We start from the raw sequence: 17,206 nt of genomic DNA, 5'->3' as shown, positions 1-17,206 counted from the left end.
AAAGTAAATCTGCACACGATCCAACCAGGCTCCACTAAGCATGGATTGACCACAGACAGGGCCAGGCTCAGCACTGAAGTCCTCCTACATAAAGCCCTTCTGCAAAGGCAGCAGGCCTGGGGATTCAGTGCATGTCTGTGTGCCCGCATGTGAGATCTTTTAGCTCAAGATACAAGTCCCCATAGCCCTGTTTGCTGATACACACGTGTGGTTTTCCCTGAGGTCAGAAGTTTCTAATAAAGCAACAGGGCCTTGGTCTGTCCTGAAAAGCCACAGCTGGACTTCCAGGAAGCAGCTGGTGTCAGGGCAGACATTTCCCATCACATTGGCTTCTACTGGCCCACTTGACACTCAAGTCCAGAGTCCTTGGAATATCTGGGTCTCCTGGGCCCAAGAGCCTCTTTATTTCTGGTTGTGCCTTCAGTGAGACTCCTGGAGCCCCCCACCCCACCAACCCCTGCCTTGTGAAGCCTCCCTGGCCAATGGGGGTAGTGGGTCTTCTCTCCACTGCTGCTGCTGCTGTGGCTGTGTAAACAGGCCTACATCTTCTAGATGGAGAGGGACAAGTGCAGTGAAGGAAGGAAGTCTGTAGGCTGTGTCAGTGCATCACCTCTAAAGATTGTGAGACTCCTGAACACAGGGACTGCATCTATCCTATTCACTGGTCTTTCCCCAGCTCCCATCATGGTACCTGGCACGTACTGGGTGCTCACATAAATGTTTTTGCAAAGCTGAATAGACCCTGTGAGGGCATCATTATTGGTCCCATTATACAGCAGCACTAGCCCCCAGTTATACCTTCCATTTCTACCATGCCTGCCACACTTGTAATCACCTTTTAGGTTCACTCCGTTTCTTGCCAGACTGTAAACTCCAAGAATGGAGGGATTGTGTTTTACTTGCTCACTTCTGTATCCCCAGAAGTGCCTGGCACAGAGGAGATGCTCAGCAAATATTTCTTGAATAAATGGATGGATGGATGGATGGATGGGTGAAGCTCAGTCAGATCATGTATTTTGTCTAAGATTACACAGCAGAACCAGTTAAACCCAGTCTCTCCAACCAGGGTGTGAACTCCATGAGTCCTGGGTTTTTTTACCACATGATCCTTGGCACTATGATCAGTTCCTACATATAGTAGATGCTCAATGAAAAATAATGAATGAATGACTTCAAAGACTGAGCTTTTAAAATTATTATTATTTTGCCACACTTTTTAAGGAGACATGGGACCTTATGTGCAGACACATCACAAGTCCCATTTTGAGAGATGGCAGAATTTAAAGATACAGGCCGTTTTGCAATAGCAAGGATCAAAGGCGGGGCAAGAGGAGCAGGTTGATTGAAGTGTGAGCTCCCTTTTCTGTGGCTGGAGCACTAAACTGCATCACCTACAGCCATCAGGAAGTGAGAGCTGCAGAGCACAGGGTTTCCAGCTGCCTATCACTGAGACATCAGGGTCAAGGAGGCCAACAGAAGCAGAGGCAGCCAGACCTTCAGGAACCCTGCAAAGAAAGCAATTATAGGGCTGCTGCTAACACAGATGTGTTTTTGTGCAAAACTAACATTAGGTGCCTCCTCTAGACTGACCAGTTAGGAAAGGATACCCTCTCTGGGCTGATCAGTTAGAAAAAGGAAACTTCTTTCTCTTGATCTGCTCTGAAATCCAATTAGAGAAAGGTGCCACTCAGAGTAGAAAAATAGAGAAAGGTGCCCTCTCAGGTGGACCAGATTGAAGAAGACGGTCTTTCCTCTGGCATTAGGAAGGGCATTGGTAGCCCCTCAAAAGGACACTGATGTGCAGGGCCCAACCTACTCAAGCATCCTTTGTAACCTTGAGATATTCACAGAGGAGAAGCCTCTTAGGAACACCTTAGATCTCCAGCTCCAAGGTCACTGGTACAGGGTTGGACTAGGTCAGGTAAAACACTAGGTTGGTGTAACAACTCCTTCAGATCTAGATACCAGGAGCCAAGAAGGGCAACAGTTACATTAATTCACTTTTCATCCATATTTTCAGACAAGTCAGTCAAAGGCCATAAAATGCCACCTGTCCCTGGCCTTTGTCATCAGAGAAGCAGAGAAACAGGGTTTCTTGTTTGTCTATTGTGTTCATCCTGGAACTAAGCATTGTCTTTGGCATGTAGTAGCACTGAACATATATTTGTTACCTGCTGAGTGAATCCTGAAAATAGTGTTACAGATAAATCACAAAGCTTCAGGAAGTGCCCAGGATGCAGATCTAGTGTGTGCATGTCTACTAGGTATAAGTTTGTTTAACTGTGTGTGTGTCTGTACCTGCAAATATGCATGCATGCAACTCTAGCTGTCTGTGCATCTGTGTGTACACATATGAATATATGCATGTGACCCGGTGTGTGTGTGTCTGTGTGTGTGCAAACATGTCTGGGTGATGTACATTCTGGGGTGCCTGTCTATGCATGCCTGTGTCTGTGTGCACATGTGCACTAGTGGGGGACAGCATACATATATGTGCATATGTACATCCCCAGGACCAGGCATTTCCACAGGTGCAGTCACCTCTTCAGAGCTCAGGCCAACCAGGCCAGGTGCTCCAGCACATCCTGGGCTTATAGATAAAAGCCCCAGAGGAAGGTTCTCGTGGATGTCCCCTGAAAAGGGGACCTGAACTTACCCAGGCTGCTGGAAGCAGCCCTTGAGACTACGGCCTGGACATCTGTAGATGGAAAGAGAAGGATCAGTGTGAGGAGAAGGCATGCAGTTGGCAAAAATCCTGAGAGAAAGCTCTTCAATTTGCTCTTCTCCTTGCAGCCAGAGTAGTCTTTTTAAAACCCGGGCCTGATCATGTCATTTCCCTGCTTTTGACCTTTCGGGGGTTCCCCACTACTTTCAGGAGAAAGGCCCCAAAACTTAGCAACAACTGTAAGTCCCCACATGGTCTGGACCCCACTACATCAGCTTATCCTATACCAGCATCCTCTTCTTTCCAGTCTGCCCAGCCTTTTCTCAGTTCCTCTAGCAGGCTGGGCTACGTCCCACTACAGGCCCTTTGCCCATGCTGTACCCTCTGTACCCTGAGATTCCCTTCCCCTCACCCCTTTTCCCTGACCCCTCTTAGTTAATCCCTCCTCAGTTGAATAATGTCTGCTCCAGTGGTCTCTAAGTTCCATGTGAACCAGATCTGTGTCTGCTTTTGCTCACCACAGGATCCCCAACCACTAGTATAGGGCCTAGTACACAGGAGGCAGAAGAACAAATTTGTGCAACAGAAAGAACACATGACTTGGAACTGGTAAAAGGAAGGCAGCTTATAGTCCACCTTGCCCCCACAGAATTGACTTGCTCCAGTTCTGAACATAGTAAGATCCACATGTTGACTTCTGTCATTCCTCCTCATCTCCAGAGAATATTCCCCACCAGGAGCATGGGAGGAGGGAGTATCTTTCTTACTTTTCCGTGTGATGGGACCCAGGTTCAGGACATGGGTTTGGTCTATGATGCCCCCACTGCGGAATCTGGTCTCAGAGCAGGTCTGCAGGAAGAGGGCAACAAAGAAACCCTTCCATGAGGGAGACTGAATGTGGTCCTGCCGTGGGGAATGGGCTGCACTCCTCACAAGGGCATCCTCCTGCCTCAGTCTGGGGCTTGAGGATGATCAAAGCAGGGGTTGTCAGGAAATCTGCATACCTGGGCTCATGCCCCACCTCTACCATTTGTTAGGTATATGATCTTAAGCAAGTTACCAAAGTTCTCTGAGTGGCTCATATAAGGAACTAATAAAATTCCTCCCCTTTAGTTACTGCAAAGAATTAAAAAATTAACACAGATAAGGTGCACCTGGTACTTTAAAATGTCAGCTTCTGTTATCAGAACACAAGCCTGCAGATAAGCCAGAGCATTTACCAGCCAGTTGCAATGCACTGATCTCGCCTGATTTCCAACAGCTTAGGTCTCTTACCTGGACACGCCCACCCCGTCTTACTGCTCATTCTATTCCTGGACTAAAAGAGAAACACAGCCAAAATGTTTATTTTCTTTTAGACCTTGTGGCCAGATGTCTTTGGTTATTGGAGATGGGTGAGGGAGAGGTCATGGCAAGCAGCCTGAGGGAGGAAAAGGCAACTCACAGGTTTGCATTTTTCATTAACAGTGTCGCACAGATAGACTTCACAGTGCAGATAGACCAGGTCGTAGTTCCCAGCAAAACGGAACATCTGGACAGAAAATCGGCCCTGAGGGGACTCCCCATTCTCCACCACCTGGATGGTTGAGTCCTTAGTGCGTGGACATCTGGGAGATTTAAGTCATAAAACATGGTTGGTTAAACAAGCACTCTATGGCCAAACTTCCTGCACTTGATCTTAGCCAAAAGGCCGAGAAGCAATTATGGCCAAACTTCTGGGTTCAACTCTCACTCCTCCCCCTATTATTTGCTGTGTGTCCTTGAGCAATTTAATCTCTCTGTGCCCCAGTCTCCCCGTGTATACAGGGAGTACTATTTGTAACCCATTTCATAAGATAGCTGTGAAAATTAAGCCAGTTAACTTTTCAAAGTGCTCACTATAGTATATGACACATAGTAGATGCTACATATATATGATAGTGAAGTAAAACTGTGGTCAGCACAGAGTTGAAACTATGTAATGAAGTCAGCTTGGTTTCCTAGGAAATGACATTCAGGATCCTTAACTACCATTCCTTTGCTATCTTTTATGTAGGTGGTTCTAACTATAACAGTGGGCAACTTCCAAGTCCTGAGGGGCAATGACCAAATGGGAGTGTGTGTGTATGTGTGTGTGCCCATCTGTAAATGTACACAATGGCACCTAAACTCAAAACTGCACATGCAATGACTCATGTATGTGCTGGGCTGGATCAGGACACATGGGCAGACAAATTGGGCATCTTCTCTGCTATTTTACATGATTTGCTCAGAATTGATTTACGAGAGGGGCTGAATGCTGATTGCACAGAGGAAGAACTGAGAAGGGACCTCTTTGCTTTGTGTCCCCTACAATTCAGATCTGATTGCAAAAGTGCACACTCCACTTGGCAAAATAAAGGCCCTGAGGTTAAGGGGACCCACTGCCTGAAAGACCCATGCACACAACCTGAGCAGGGCATCCAGCCCCTCTTACTGTCTCCCCAGCCGGCTCCTCCTTACACATCCTGAGATGTTTGACATCTCTCTCAGACTGGTGGTCCCCAATCCATCTCCCACACATGCCCAGACAGAAAAACAAAGGCACATCCAGCATTTCTTCCTGCTGCTTTTTCAAAACTTTCCAAGCTTTCCACAGTGTACATGTTCAACTGCACATATGCTCATTTCATATATGAGAACATGAATAGTCAGACAGATGAGATGGCTTGTGTCTCTGGACAAAGAAACAGCAAAGCCAAGATGTGAACCCAAGTCTCCATGATGGCCCAATCAAGATCATGCCAACCCTTTCCCAATTTTTTTTTGCCTTACCAAGAAACCACCTTCATGTATGTTTTCCTGTGTTTCCCAACATCTGTATTATTATCTACTTACTATTTTCATCAAATACATGTAAATTTTTATTGGAATACATCAATTTTTTCAGAAGAATCTTCAGATCCTGACCACAAATGGCAAACCAGTATCGCTTGCCATAAGCAAAACATGACCATTTACAGATAAATACAAAGTAAAACAGTGCTATTAAATTTTAGTTAGCTACTGTCACAGCTAAAGGCCCTAAAACAGACTTCTGCTTTCTTTCTGCTGCAAAGGGGATTAGCAAATAACAGAGAAGTGTAAATGTCAGATGAGCACCCAACTGAGACTTTTCCCTTGATGTAATTAGACACATTCTAAGAACTGAATCAGGAATAGGTCACTGTCTTCCTGACTATGCTACTAAAATTGCAAATGCCTCTCCCCTTTTCCTGCTTTGGGTTTTTCCTGTAGCTCCATTACCACTGACATGCTACGGATTTCATCTTGGTTAATTATTGGTCTCCCCCTACCCCTTGGAATATCAGCTGTATGAGGGCATAGAGGTTTGTCTGTTCTATGCACTGTGTTATCCACAGAGCCTGGTACACAGTAAGCTTCCAGAAACATCTGTTCCATTTTGAATGACAGTGTGAATTACTTTCTCACAGTGTGGCCCATGGTTCTCCAATGCCTCTGGAGTAAAAAGCAGCACTTCTGTGTCCTCCCTTTTACAACTGGCCCTTGATTAACTGTCTCCAGTGCACTCCTCCCAGCCAAGTCCTGCTTGCTTGCCTCCTGCCTTGGGTGGGTGCACCTTTCAGTCAGGTTTCTTAACCTTTTCTTGAGTCCTGGACACCTCCAGCCTTCTGGTAAAGCCCATGCATCCCTCCTCAAAAATAATGTTTTAAACACATAAAGTACCTAAGATTATAAAGGAAACCAGTTAAATTGAAGTGTAGTTCTCAAAATATTCAAACATTTGATATATATATTATATATTTACATATCTATTATAACAATTTTTTAACGTTTATTTTTTATTTATTTTTGAGAAACAGAATGTGAGTGGGAGAGGGGCAGAGAGAAAGGGAGACACAGAATCCAAAGCAGGCTCCCGGCTCTGAGCTGTCAGCACAGAGCCCGACGTGGGGCTCAAACTCACAAACTGTGAGATCATGATCTGAGCTAGTCAGGATGCTTAACCGACTGAGCCATCCAGGTGCCCTTTTACATATCTATTATATATAAATACACACTGATAATACATTAAATAATTTCTAGTAGAAACTGTAATATTCTAGTTACTGGAAAGTATTAACATGTACAAATGTCCTGCTAATACTTTCATGATTTGTTGCCTATGTTCATAGTGGATGGTAATGTTAGATTTTCAGCTAGAGATGAACAAATATAAAGATGTACTTTTCCCCAAATCCCATTCCAGAGATTGCCCCGTTCTTCCCTGGAATTCCATCCAGGAGCCTCACCTGTCCTGGATGATGAAGTACCTCAAGGGGTCTGTGGCATTGCCGCTGGGTGTGGCATAGCAGTTGGTCATCAGCAGTGCAAACCGGGACAAGTCACCCCCATCCAGCATGGTGCCCACGTAAAGAAAGGCCTCTGTGGCCAGGGTCACGGAGGAGCCTTGGTAGGGCTGTGTGTAGGCAGGGCTCTGGAAGAGTGCCATCCGCACGGTGAACATGCCTGTCCCACCCACGCTGATGTTTAGGGTGCTACAGGGAGAGAGGGGCTGGTGAGAAAACCAGATCTGAGAACAGCAACACATGGCCCACCCTTTCTGGTCTGCAGTCCTGGGCAGTCCCTGGTAGCTCTCTGCATTTTTATCCAGCAGTAGGACTGGAACCTACCACCACTGCAATGGTTGCAAACTGCAATGAGCAGACATGGGTCACCTGAGGATCTTGTTGAAATGTAGGTTCTGGTTTGGTAGGTTTGGGTCGGGCTTAAGGTTCTACATTTTTAACAAGCTCCCACGTGTTGCTGTTGCTGCTGATCCATAGATCACATGTCTACCTCCCTCACATGGTAGCCCTTGCCTTTAAGAAGTGCAATAAACAAATTCTCAAGGGAGTCACCTACATTTCTTCTTTGGTCTCAACCTGGAACCGTTGAAAGGGAGACTATGAGTCCTACAGGCCTAAGTCAGAGTTATGGTTCTACCTACAGCAGAAGACAGGGGTTTTGTAAATTTGTAAATTTGTAAATTTATTTGTGGTTACAAATAAACCACACTGGAAATAGCTGCACTGATGTAGACTTCACAGGATGAGCCAATAAAGGACATTGTAAGACTGATACCTAGAAACAAGGTGTATGATAAAAGCGCAGTAATGCAGAAGTCCATGTTATAAGTGAGAAGTGGGTTGTTGGCTTGGACTCAGATTTGGAGTAAGGCAAGATTCCCAGCTCAAAGCAGAGACACATCTGCACACAGATGTTTTGCTCCCTGAAGTCTGTCAGGCTGAGACATGGCCACCACGTTGCTTCAGTGAACTGCTTGACCAGATGATGACCCATCCAAAGGCAGACAATGAGCAACCTTCTTCCCCCAAGTAAGCCAGGCACCCTCATCAGTGCCTAGTGCCCTTCGCCAAGTCTGGTTGGCCCAAAGAGCATGTAACCATGGGTGAGATTCATAATTAAGGCCATGGTAGAGTGGGGACTCTGGGCCTGATGGCCTGGGTTTGAATCCCAGCTCTGTCACTTACTAAACTCTACTTTTGGACGAGTTCCTCAACCTTCTCTGAGCCTCAATTTCCACATCTGTATAATGGGAATAATAATAATAGTAATACCTATACCTCTAAAGGTGCTCTAAGATTTCACTGAGATTTCCTGTAGAGCTGTTAGCACAATGCCTGACATTTAGTCAGCTCTTGATAAATGCTTGTTCTAATTACAACTGTAATTTTTCCAACATCAGCATCATTGGCTTGTGAGTCATCCTACTCAGAGATTTTCAGTTTTATTTGGCAACAGGATCCTTTTATTATTTTTTTAAATAATAAAACCACATGTGGCACCCATTATAGGTGGAACGTCTCTGGTTCACCTTGTAGGCATCCCCAAAGGCACTTCCTTAAAGACCCTGAAACCCCAAGAGGCATAATTTTAAATCCCTCTTTAGTCAACTCCTTCTTTTTACAGAGAAGGAAGGAAACAGAGATTCAAATATGGCATATGATTTATATATCATATAAATAGCAGGTCTGGACCAGGAGCCCTCCCTCCTTCCGTCTGGTCCAACCACCCTGCCCCTCTGATAAGCTAGAGGCCCTAATATTTGATTTACATGTGCAAAGCACTATTGTGCTTCTAATAAAGTACTGCTAAGTCCATTTCACTGAAGACCATCACCCAGGGTGGGGCTATCAATTTCCAAAGCCATCTTGTTAGTATGTGACAGAGCCTGGATTTGAATCTGGGCTCCAGTATTCCCAGTTGGGCTGTATTCCATTGGGAATGCTTGCTCCCAGTACCCCCACCCAGCTCCTTATGGCTGGCAGTTGACAGGGAAACTGAGGACCTGGTGGTTAAGGGGTCGTGGGGTGGAGCCAGCCAGGGACACCGGGGACCCTCTCTGGCCACACCTGACCATTGGCTGCAGGGAGGTCTTCAAGCTGACTTTCATGTCCAGGGGGTAGGAGCACGCAAAGTTGATTTTGATGTTGAGGTCACGGATGATGATCTCATCTGCCAGGTAGAGGGTGTTGCTGTACGTGGCATGGGTTTCATTCCTCTGTGTTGGAGGGTGGGAGTGGGAGAAAGGGGCATGAGAATCTGAGTAGGACTCAAAACCAAATGGGTTTCTCTAGCTACCTGTGAGCTGTCCTCCCAGCTGTCATAATCAAAAGTTATAACAACAGCAGCCATCTATGAGCATGCATCACGTGCTAGGTCCTGAGCGAAATGTTCCTCTGGCATCACTGTATTGGCCCCTTCAATGACCCTAAGCTCTACTATCTCCTGCCTCATGATGAGGAGATGGGGCTTCATAGAAACTGACTAACTCTGAGTAACTTGCCCACAAGACGTGGGATCTAAGAGCCTGGGCTCTTCCACTTAGGCCATGTTTCCTCTCTCATACACTAAAAAGACTAAAAACCATGTCCTGACTCATTGTTAATGCTGGAATTTTAAATGCTACATGCAGCAAATGAAAACTTCCTTCTTCCTTTCTTTTGTCTTCTTTCCTTTTCTTTCCGGGGGATGAGGGAGTTGGGGAAGCAGTGTTCACTCAAACATTGACCTCTGGGTCCCTTTTGAGGAAGTTTCTGTAGGTGAAGTCCTGGTTCTCTAGACACCAGTGATGCAGACCTTGCCTCCCAGGATCACCCAAGATAGACAGACCTGCTTCTGAGCCCAGTGCCAATACCTACTGGCTGAGAAGAATTACTTTCCTGTATAGGCCCTTCTGTTCCCATCTGTAAAATGGGGAACTGTCATCAGGATCATTCTCTTTATTTGAAGCTAACATTTATTAAGCACTTACACTGTGCCAGTCACTGTCCTAATCACTTCACATACAATAACTCATTTAATCCTCTTAAAAATCCTATGAAGTAGGTACTATTATCCCATTTTATAGTTGAGGAAACTGAGGCACAGCCAGGCTCATACAACTGGGAAATGATAAAGCTAGGGCTTGAACCAGGCAGTGCTCTCACCCTGTCCCACACTGACCACATACCGTCATCACTGTCCCACAGGGGCCATCCCTGGCTGGGGTCACCACAGATATCCAGTCCCGGTCTCCCCTCTCAATGAAGCCTGAGCACTGGCTGTCACGCAGGTACATGAAAACTTTCTCAAAGCCCAGGCTCTTCAGCTGGCACTTGCTCAGGGACACCTTGATGTCATTGGCCCCACACTCCAGCCTGCGCTCCAGGTGGGAGAGATCTGAAATAGGCAGGGAAGGTGGGATTGGAAGCCAGTGACCACAATTCGGGGTCCACCACATCTCCAGGCCCTGGGCCCAGTTGGTTGGGCTATCCACCACCTGGAGGGCACTCATATTAGCCTCTGTCTGTTCTTGCTGTGGTCTTCCCTATCAGAGGGACTGAGACACAAGATTGGACTCTGAGTATCACTGGGTGGATTCAAGTGGCCATCCATCATCCCCTTGTTAACCCTCTATGTGGATTGTATACAAATGAAAACATTTTTGATCCATTCACCCCCCAGCATTAAATACATTGAATCTCAGTAAGACAAAACAAAACAACACATTAATTATAGTATCTTTCCATCCTTTCTATATCAAAGATATAGTCCTCACTAGTTACTAATGTTTTTAATGCTCTGCACTTACTAATTTCCCTTTCAAAACAACAGAATGCAGATATCAGGCTAAGTGTTTGGGGAACAAAATAACATCTAGCTGGATTTTTTTTTTTTTTTTTACTTTAAAAGTGAAGTATTACACAGCTGCTAGAATTTAATAATTTTCTTTTCTTGTATTCATTTTTACTGTTACCTTCTATCAAAGGTGTTACTTGCCACAGATAGATGCAGTAGTGACCATCAATGTCCCAAGTTTATTTCAAAGAAGAAGGATTCAATCAATTTAAAGAAAAACAAGTTACTAATAAAAATCCCAGTATAAGCTAGTACTTGCATAAAGAAAAATTGTAAAATTGGAACTTGGATGTGACTAAAATCATGACTGAAGTTTGGGAGATACTTTCCTGCTTCAATCATTGTACATATGGGGAATCTGAGGCTCAGAGATGGCCAGAGCCCTGCTATGGGTCTTCCAGGGGTCAGTGGAAGAAACCGCAGGCTGGTCACCAGTCCTGTGTTCTTGGGCTGCAGAACTTTGGCTTAGGTAGTCTTTGGCCAACAGGTAGCAGCTTCCCCTGTCCTGCTGTGGTGTGGGAGCCTCAGAAAGAAGGTGGGGATAAGGAAGTCCCTCAAGCTCTGGGAGCTTTGGGGCCAACTAAAATGAGACCAGGAGCCTAGAGAGCTTCTGCTGGTTTTAATAGATATTCTTTTCACTCAAATTGGATGATATGTATCACACAGGACTATGTCCCTCCCCCAGTTGCTGACATTTCTCAACACCTTGCCTCCTCCCACTGGCCTCACCAGTGATGTTGAAGTCCTGTTTGCACTGGCAGCTCCATGTGCCATCATCCGTTTTGCAGTCCTCGTCTATACTGCACTCCTCACACGTCCCCAACACAGAGCGTGGGTCTGCAGAGTCACGGACACAGACAGTCAGCAGGGATGCTCCCCAGGCTCCTGTGGTGCCCACCCAGGCCTGGAGTGGAGGTGGGGGTGGGGGGAAGACGCCCACTCACCTGTGCAGTAGGCCAGATAGCACTCGGGGGGCGCGCTCAGGTTGTAGACGTAGTAGCCGGCACAGGCCTTCACTTGCACAGGTGCGTCCCACAGGCAGCAGTGGCCCCTCCAGTGGGCGCAGGTCGTGCGGCTCACGATGCCCTCATCACTGGACGGGTGCGTGCCGTTGAGCCACATGGGCGCAGCCGTATTGCAGCTCAGGACCGGCACGCAGGTCTCGGCCAGGCGCACGCCGCCCTGCCCCACAAAGCGGTACCAGCCGCTCAGGCCTGAGTCACAGGCGTAGCCTGCCCCGTACTCAGAGCTGCGCCAGTACTCATCCAGGATGTGGTGCACCTGGCATGGGTCCACACACACAAGCGTGTCGCCCTCAGGCACGCAGTCCAGTCCTGGCCCGCAGGAGCCTGGGGAACACTCACAGTGCCAACCATCACCCCAGTAGCCAGCGGGGCACACGCATGAGTAGTTGCCTTTGTGGTTGACGCAGGTGGCCAGGGCGTGGCAGTGGCTGAGTCCCGGCTCAGCACACTCGTCCACGTCGGTGCAACCCAGCCCAGGCATCAGGCGGAAGCCGTCAGGGCAGGTGCACAAGTAGGAGCCCAGCATGTTCACACAGATGCTGTCCTCGGAGCAGTTGTGTGCCCCAGAAATGGCACATTCATCCAGGTCCACGCACATAAGGCCGTCGCCGGTGAAACCCACCTGGCAGGAGCAGGTTGTGGCAACTCCATCCTCCATGCAGGTGGCATTGCTGTGACATTCAGAGCAGCTTCCTGCGGACAGAAGAGCCCAGCCTCAGAGTAGGGACAGCTGGACCAGTGGTCACCAAGAGAGTCCTCCTATATCCCTTTGGGTACCATGTTCTTTAGACTTGGTCCCTGGAGGACTCCCTCCAAAACAAATAAACAAAACTCCCCTTACGATTGCACTGTGCATTCTTCTGTGTTAAGCATTGCTTTCAAACTGTGTCTTCTTTTAAAATATCCATGTTTCTACATCCAGAGGAATAATACAGAGTTCTTGACACTTTGGTAGGATTTAGGTGACCCTGTCACCCCTTCCCCACTTTTGAACATTTAATGCCTTTTGCTCAGATCTTCCCTGCCTCTTCCCTGAAGACTTCCCCAACTCTCCCTGACAGGGGCAGTCACACTTTGTGTGACATCCTCCATGACAATAAAAGCCATAAAGATAATGAGCTGTTGTTTATTAAGCACTTAAATTGGGATGTGTGCTTTTTACTCATTATCTCATTGAATCTTCCCCAATGGCCCCTAGGGGATTGCTTCTGTGTTTACCCTTATTTTAAAGATGAGCAAACTGAGGTTCAGAGGATTTAAGCCATGTGCTCTGTTGGTAAAAGCCAGGACACAAACCCAGGTGGCAGGACCACAAAGTATATGCTCTTAACCAGGACACTGAAATGGCATTTACTGTGCCCCCGAGTACTCCAGCTCATGGGAGGTGCCCAGCTCCCTTTTCCATGGAGAAGCTGAAAGCTACATGAGGGTGATGTAAGACCCAATGGAAAGACCTCTTAAGAATGCAAGGGGAGGTATTTGGGAGCCACTTAGGTGTTTTAAACCTCCTGTGTGGTTAAGTATGTTCCCGACTTTCCAGTAAAGTGGCAGGGGACCTTAGTGGTATTCTAGACTCTTGCGATCTAAGAACCACAGCATTAGCATCACCTGAGAGCTTGTCAGAAACGCAGAATTTCAGGCCCTACCCAGGACCCACTGAATCAGAGCCTGCATTTTAGCAAAATTTCCATCTGAGTCCTATATACATTAAAGTATCAAAATGTATTTAGAATAAATCAAATTCCAAGCATGACAGGAGAGAGAGCATGACCTCCTCTGCTAATAGTGGCATTGTTCCCTACACACACACACACACACACACACACACACACACACACACTTACTTGCTTCTGAGGTCTCAATGGTGACAGCTGTTATGACCCAAGAGGTTACCACCACTACCATCCGCATCAGGGTCAGAGAAGAAAGCCGCCCCATTCCTTCTGCTCTTCACAGCTACTTCTGATCTGGGGAAGACCTGCCCAAAGACAAGGACAGGTTGACCCCCTGGGTTTTCCTCCCAGTCTGTGATGTCTGGAGTCCTGTGAACAGAGATGGATGGGATAAACGCATGATCTAACTCCCCTCCCCACAGTTGGGAGGAGTGCTTTGGTTGTGCACTGCACAGCTCCAGAAGATGCCATTTATATGAACCACAAAAAGTGTGCAGTGCTGTGGCCCTTGCTTTGGTGGTTTTCTCATCTGTGACCCCACCCTTACTCCCACCCACATGCCATCCTCTGCTCCCCAAGTCTCAGTGCATCTGGAAGAACTGAGTCTCATTTGGAACAGGAAGCAGCAAGATTGGGTAGAATGTTCTGGACTCACCATCATAGGAGGCAGTTTTGGGTTTTAACGGCCAACTGCTGATCCCTGCTGGGAAACTTTCAGCTTGCCCAGATCCATTTATTTATTCAACAAACATTTATTGAGTAGCTACCTTGTGCCAAACAGGGAGCTACACACCAAAGAAAACAATGAACAGGATAGGCAAGATCCCTGACTTCAAGCAACTCACATATCACAAAGAAATAGCTTGAGATAAGAAACTTGAGAGGCGATTAACCCTCACAATGGATTTTAATGTTTCCAGAGCAGTCACTTATTATTTCACTCAATTGGTGAAATAATCCTAGGTGGGTACTACTAATACTACCCTAATTTTTCCAGCAGCAAAGTAGGGTAGCATGGTGGTTAAATGTGCGGGACTTGGAGCCTGTAACAGGGATCCAAATCCCTGTTTTACCAATCACTAACAGTGTGACTTTCGGCAAGGTATTTCATTTCGGGAAGAATTAGTTTTCTCATCTATGAAATATGGGTCATTGCTTCCACAAACTGAGTGCCTGTGATGTGCCAGGCTTAGTCTGAAGTCCCTGTGATCAAAGAACTTGTGCCTTTATGACTAGGATCTGCTATAAAGAAAATATTTTTTGCCATAAATTGGTACAGTTGTTGGGGCGCCTGGGTGGCTCAGTCAGTTAAGCATCTGACTTCAGCTCAGGTCATGATCTCACGATTTATGAGTTTGATCCCCGTGTCAGGCTCTGTGCTGACAGCTTAGAGCCTGGATCCTGCTTCAGATTCTGTGTCTCCTTCTCTCTCTGTCCCTCCCCTGCTCACGCTCTGTCTCTCTCTGTCTCACAAAAATATATTTTAAAAAATGTTAAAAAAAAAGTTAAATTGGTGCAGTTGCTTGTGTATGTGCCTGCACACACACACACACACACACACACACACACACACACACACACTAGAAGTTTTATAAAAAAAATTCTTATCGTTACTGTGTACATTGCTTGTTGACATTGTCTATAGTATTTAGTTAAAAGAAGATTTTGGATATAATCCACAAATTATTTCATGATCCACTAATGGGTTGTGATCTATACTTTGAAAACACTGTGGTGGGTAATAACTGACTGCATATTGTCATGGGTATTAACTAAGATGATATATTCAAAGCAGGACCTAGCACAGAGCCAATGCTATTGTTCACTGCTATATTCCCAGTGCCTGGTACATAGTAGACACTTAACTAACATGCATTGAATGAGTGAAGAAATAGTAGTCATTGTTATTAGAAAAGCACAGAGCACAGCCTCAAAGAGAGGGAGACTGGCCAACCAGAGATAATGAAGCCAATTATCAACAGAGGAAGGACTCACTCTAGGTCTGACCCTAGTGTCCAGTCTCTTGATTTTCTTCCCCCTTCTCCCAAGCAGAATGGGAATTAGAAGACAGCTAGGTGGGAAGAAGTGGCTAGAAGAAGAGAGAGCTGTAGATAGCCTTACCTGAAGCCAGAAAGGTAGAATTAATCTGTTTACAAGTATGTGCCTCCTATATATACATCTACCCCTGGCTGGCAGTCTTTCCTCCAATTATCCTCTGGTTCTGTTTCTTGAGATTGTTTTCTTGAGGGTGGAATATTTTCCCCTTTGGGCACAGTGTTTTCCTTTCCTAGGTTGCCAGGTTGTTGTTCTTTTTCCTAATATGTAGACACCCCAAATGATTGACATTGGGGGTCAAACTTGTGCCTGCAAATACAAGGCCTCTGTTTTTGCACCTTTTGACATAAAGAGATTCCTGAGTTAGAAATTAACTGCAAAAGCAGTGCCAAGGCACTAGGCTTTTTCTTGCTCAATGAGAAGGACAAGGTGGACTCAAGGAGCCAAGCAGAGGCCAGTATCCCAAGCCAGGCTGTCCTGGGAAGAAAAGAGGTGTTTTTGTTTTTGTTTTTGTTTTATTTGAGAGAGGAGGCAAGACAGAGAGTGGATGGTTGGGGAGAGAAAATCCTAAGCAGGTTCCATGCTCAGCAAGAGCCCGACATGGGGCTGGTTCCCACGACCCTGGGTTCATGACCTGAACCAAAATCAAGAGTCAAATGCCCAACCTACTGAGTGACCCAGGAGACCTAAAAAAGGGGTGTTTATTGTCCCCATTAGGACATGTACCTGTGGCCATTTGGGTTCCCTACCCTGGAGAAGGCACCCTTTAGAAGCACACTCCATCCTCACGGGCTCAGCAAGCTCTTCGATGGTCTAGGCATGGCAGGAGAGGAGCTGAAAATACTTGAAGGTCAGAGCCAGAAGATAATTCAGACATCACTGCACCAGACCCACTCTGTGAAACAAAGATTCTGAGTTCCAATGAGGACAGGCCCCTTGGGAGGTGGATAACTTCATGACTGGGTATACTGACTTTTGAGTCAGTTGTTCTGGCTCTTCATCAGCCATTTATAGTGTGCCAGAGGGCTCATTTCTTAATCTTTCTGAGGTCATTTTTATTGTCTGTAAAGGGGAAGTGCCCATCTCCTAGAGTAGTTATGGTGATTAGAGGAGAAGATGTAAGGACAGACATGTAGTAACAATTCTACCCGCGGAAGTCACTGCCAATGCTGCTTTGCTGATGGACAGTCACAGGGGTAGGAAAAGGGAGAGCCCGGGCTCGACTCCATGACTACTGACCCAGGCCCATGTAGATGACAGTTCAGTCTTAAGAGTCAGTCCCACTGAGAAAAATTGAATATGTGTGAACTTGGGCTGAGTAGGAAATGAACAGTGACCCACTGCATGTACTTTTTCAGGATCTTTTTCATCCTGTCTCATTTAGTGGCAGGGTAACCATCAGCACTGTGCACTCATCTCCACAGGATAATTTTGTAGGAGTGAAATTTCTGGGTCAAAGAAGTGGTGCAGTTTTACGAATTTTGATACTTCTTCCCAAACAGCACCCCAGAGAGATTTTTAAAAATTATTTTATGGTCCCACCATAGTACCAACCCTGAACATTGTACACTTTCTTCTATCTTTGTCAAAAAAATAAGTGAGAAATCTCATTATTTACTTTTGCA

General features: G+C 46.2%; 2 protein-coding genes across 7 annotated transcripts in view; one reads left to right on the top strand and one right to left on the bottom strand.

The window, feature by feature from the left end:
* The window catches only part of LOC123588721 (acyl-coenzyme A synthetase ACSM5, mitochondrial), a 111,956-nt gene that overhangs the window by 18,872 nt on the left and 75,878 nt on the right, over positions 1–17,206 (top strand). The window lies entirely within an intron of this gene.
* On the bottom strand, positions 1,181–15,816 carry UMOD (uromodulin). Of its 3 annotated transcripts, XM_045459855.1 has the most exons (11): positions 15,648–15,812; positions 13,698–13,895; positions 11,773–12,546; positions 11,558–11,665; positions 10,161–10,369; positions 9,061–9,209; positions 6,937–7,182; positions 4,110–4,272; positions 3,433–3,514; positions 2,657–2,698; positions 1,181–1,505 (listed from the first exon to the last, which is right to left on the bottom strand). In XM_045459855.1, the coding sequence occupies exons 2-11, from the start codon at positions 13,789–13,791 to the stop codon at positions 1,444–1,446; spliced, it is 1,929 nt and encodes a 642-aa protein (XP_045315811.1). In that variant the 5' UTR covers positions 13,792–13,895; positions 15,648–15,812; the 3' UTR covers positions 1,181–1,443. The 3 variants fall into 3 exon arrangements, with proteins under 3 accessions (XP_045315811.1, XP_045315812.1, XP_045315813.1); XM_045459856.1 differs by lacking the exon at positions 6,937–7,182 and having other exon boundaries at positions 15,648–15,816; XM_045459857.1 differs by lacking the exons at positions 1,181–1,505; positions 2,657–2,698; positions 3,433–3,514; positions 4,110–4,272 and adding an exon at positions 5,530–6,370 and having other exon boundaries at positions 15,648–15,814.

Source organism: Leopardus geoffroyi, chromosome E3, assembly GCF_018350155.1.
Source record: "Leopardus geoffroyi isolate Oge1 chromosome E3, O.geoffroyi_Oge1_pat1.0, whole genome shotgun sequence".
NCBI lineage: Eukaryota > Metazoa > Chordata > Mammalia > Carnivora > Felidae > Leopardus > Leopardus geoffroyi.
Note: the sequence above shows the minus strand (reverse complement) of the source record. Positions and strands in the feature narration are given on the sequence as shown.

Excerpts from the sequence above, each read along its gene's own strand:
- UMOD (XM_045459855.1), bottom strand. The coding sequence starts at position 13,791 with ATGGGGCGGCTTTCTTCTCTGACCCTGATGCGGATGGTAGTGGTGGTA. Across the intron at positions 3,515-4,109 it reads TTAATGAAAAATGCAAACCT|ACCTGCTCTGAGACCAGATT; the intron begins GTGAGTTGCCTT and ends CTCTTCCTGCAG. Across the intron at positions 1,506-2,656 it reads GGCTGCTTCCAGCAGCCTGG|GGTTCCTGAAGGTCTGGCTG; the intron begins GTAAGTTCAGGT and ends CTTTCTTTGCAG.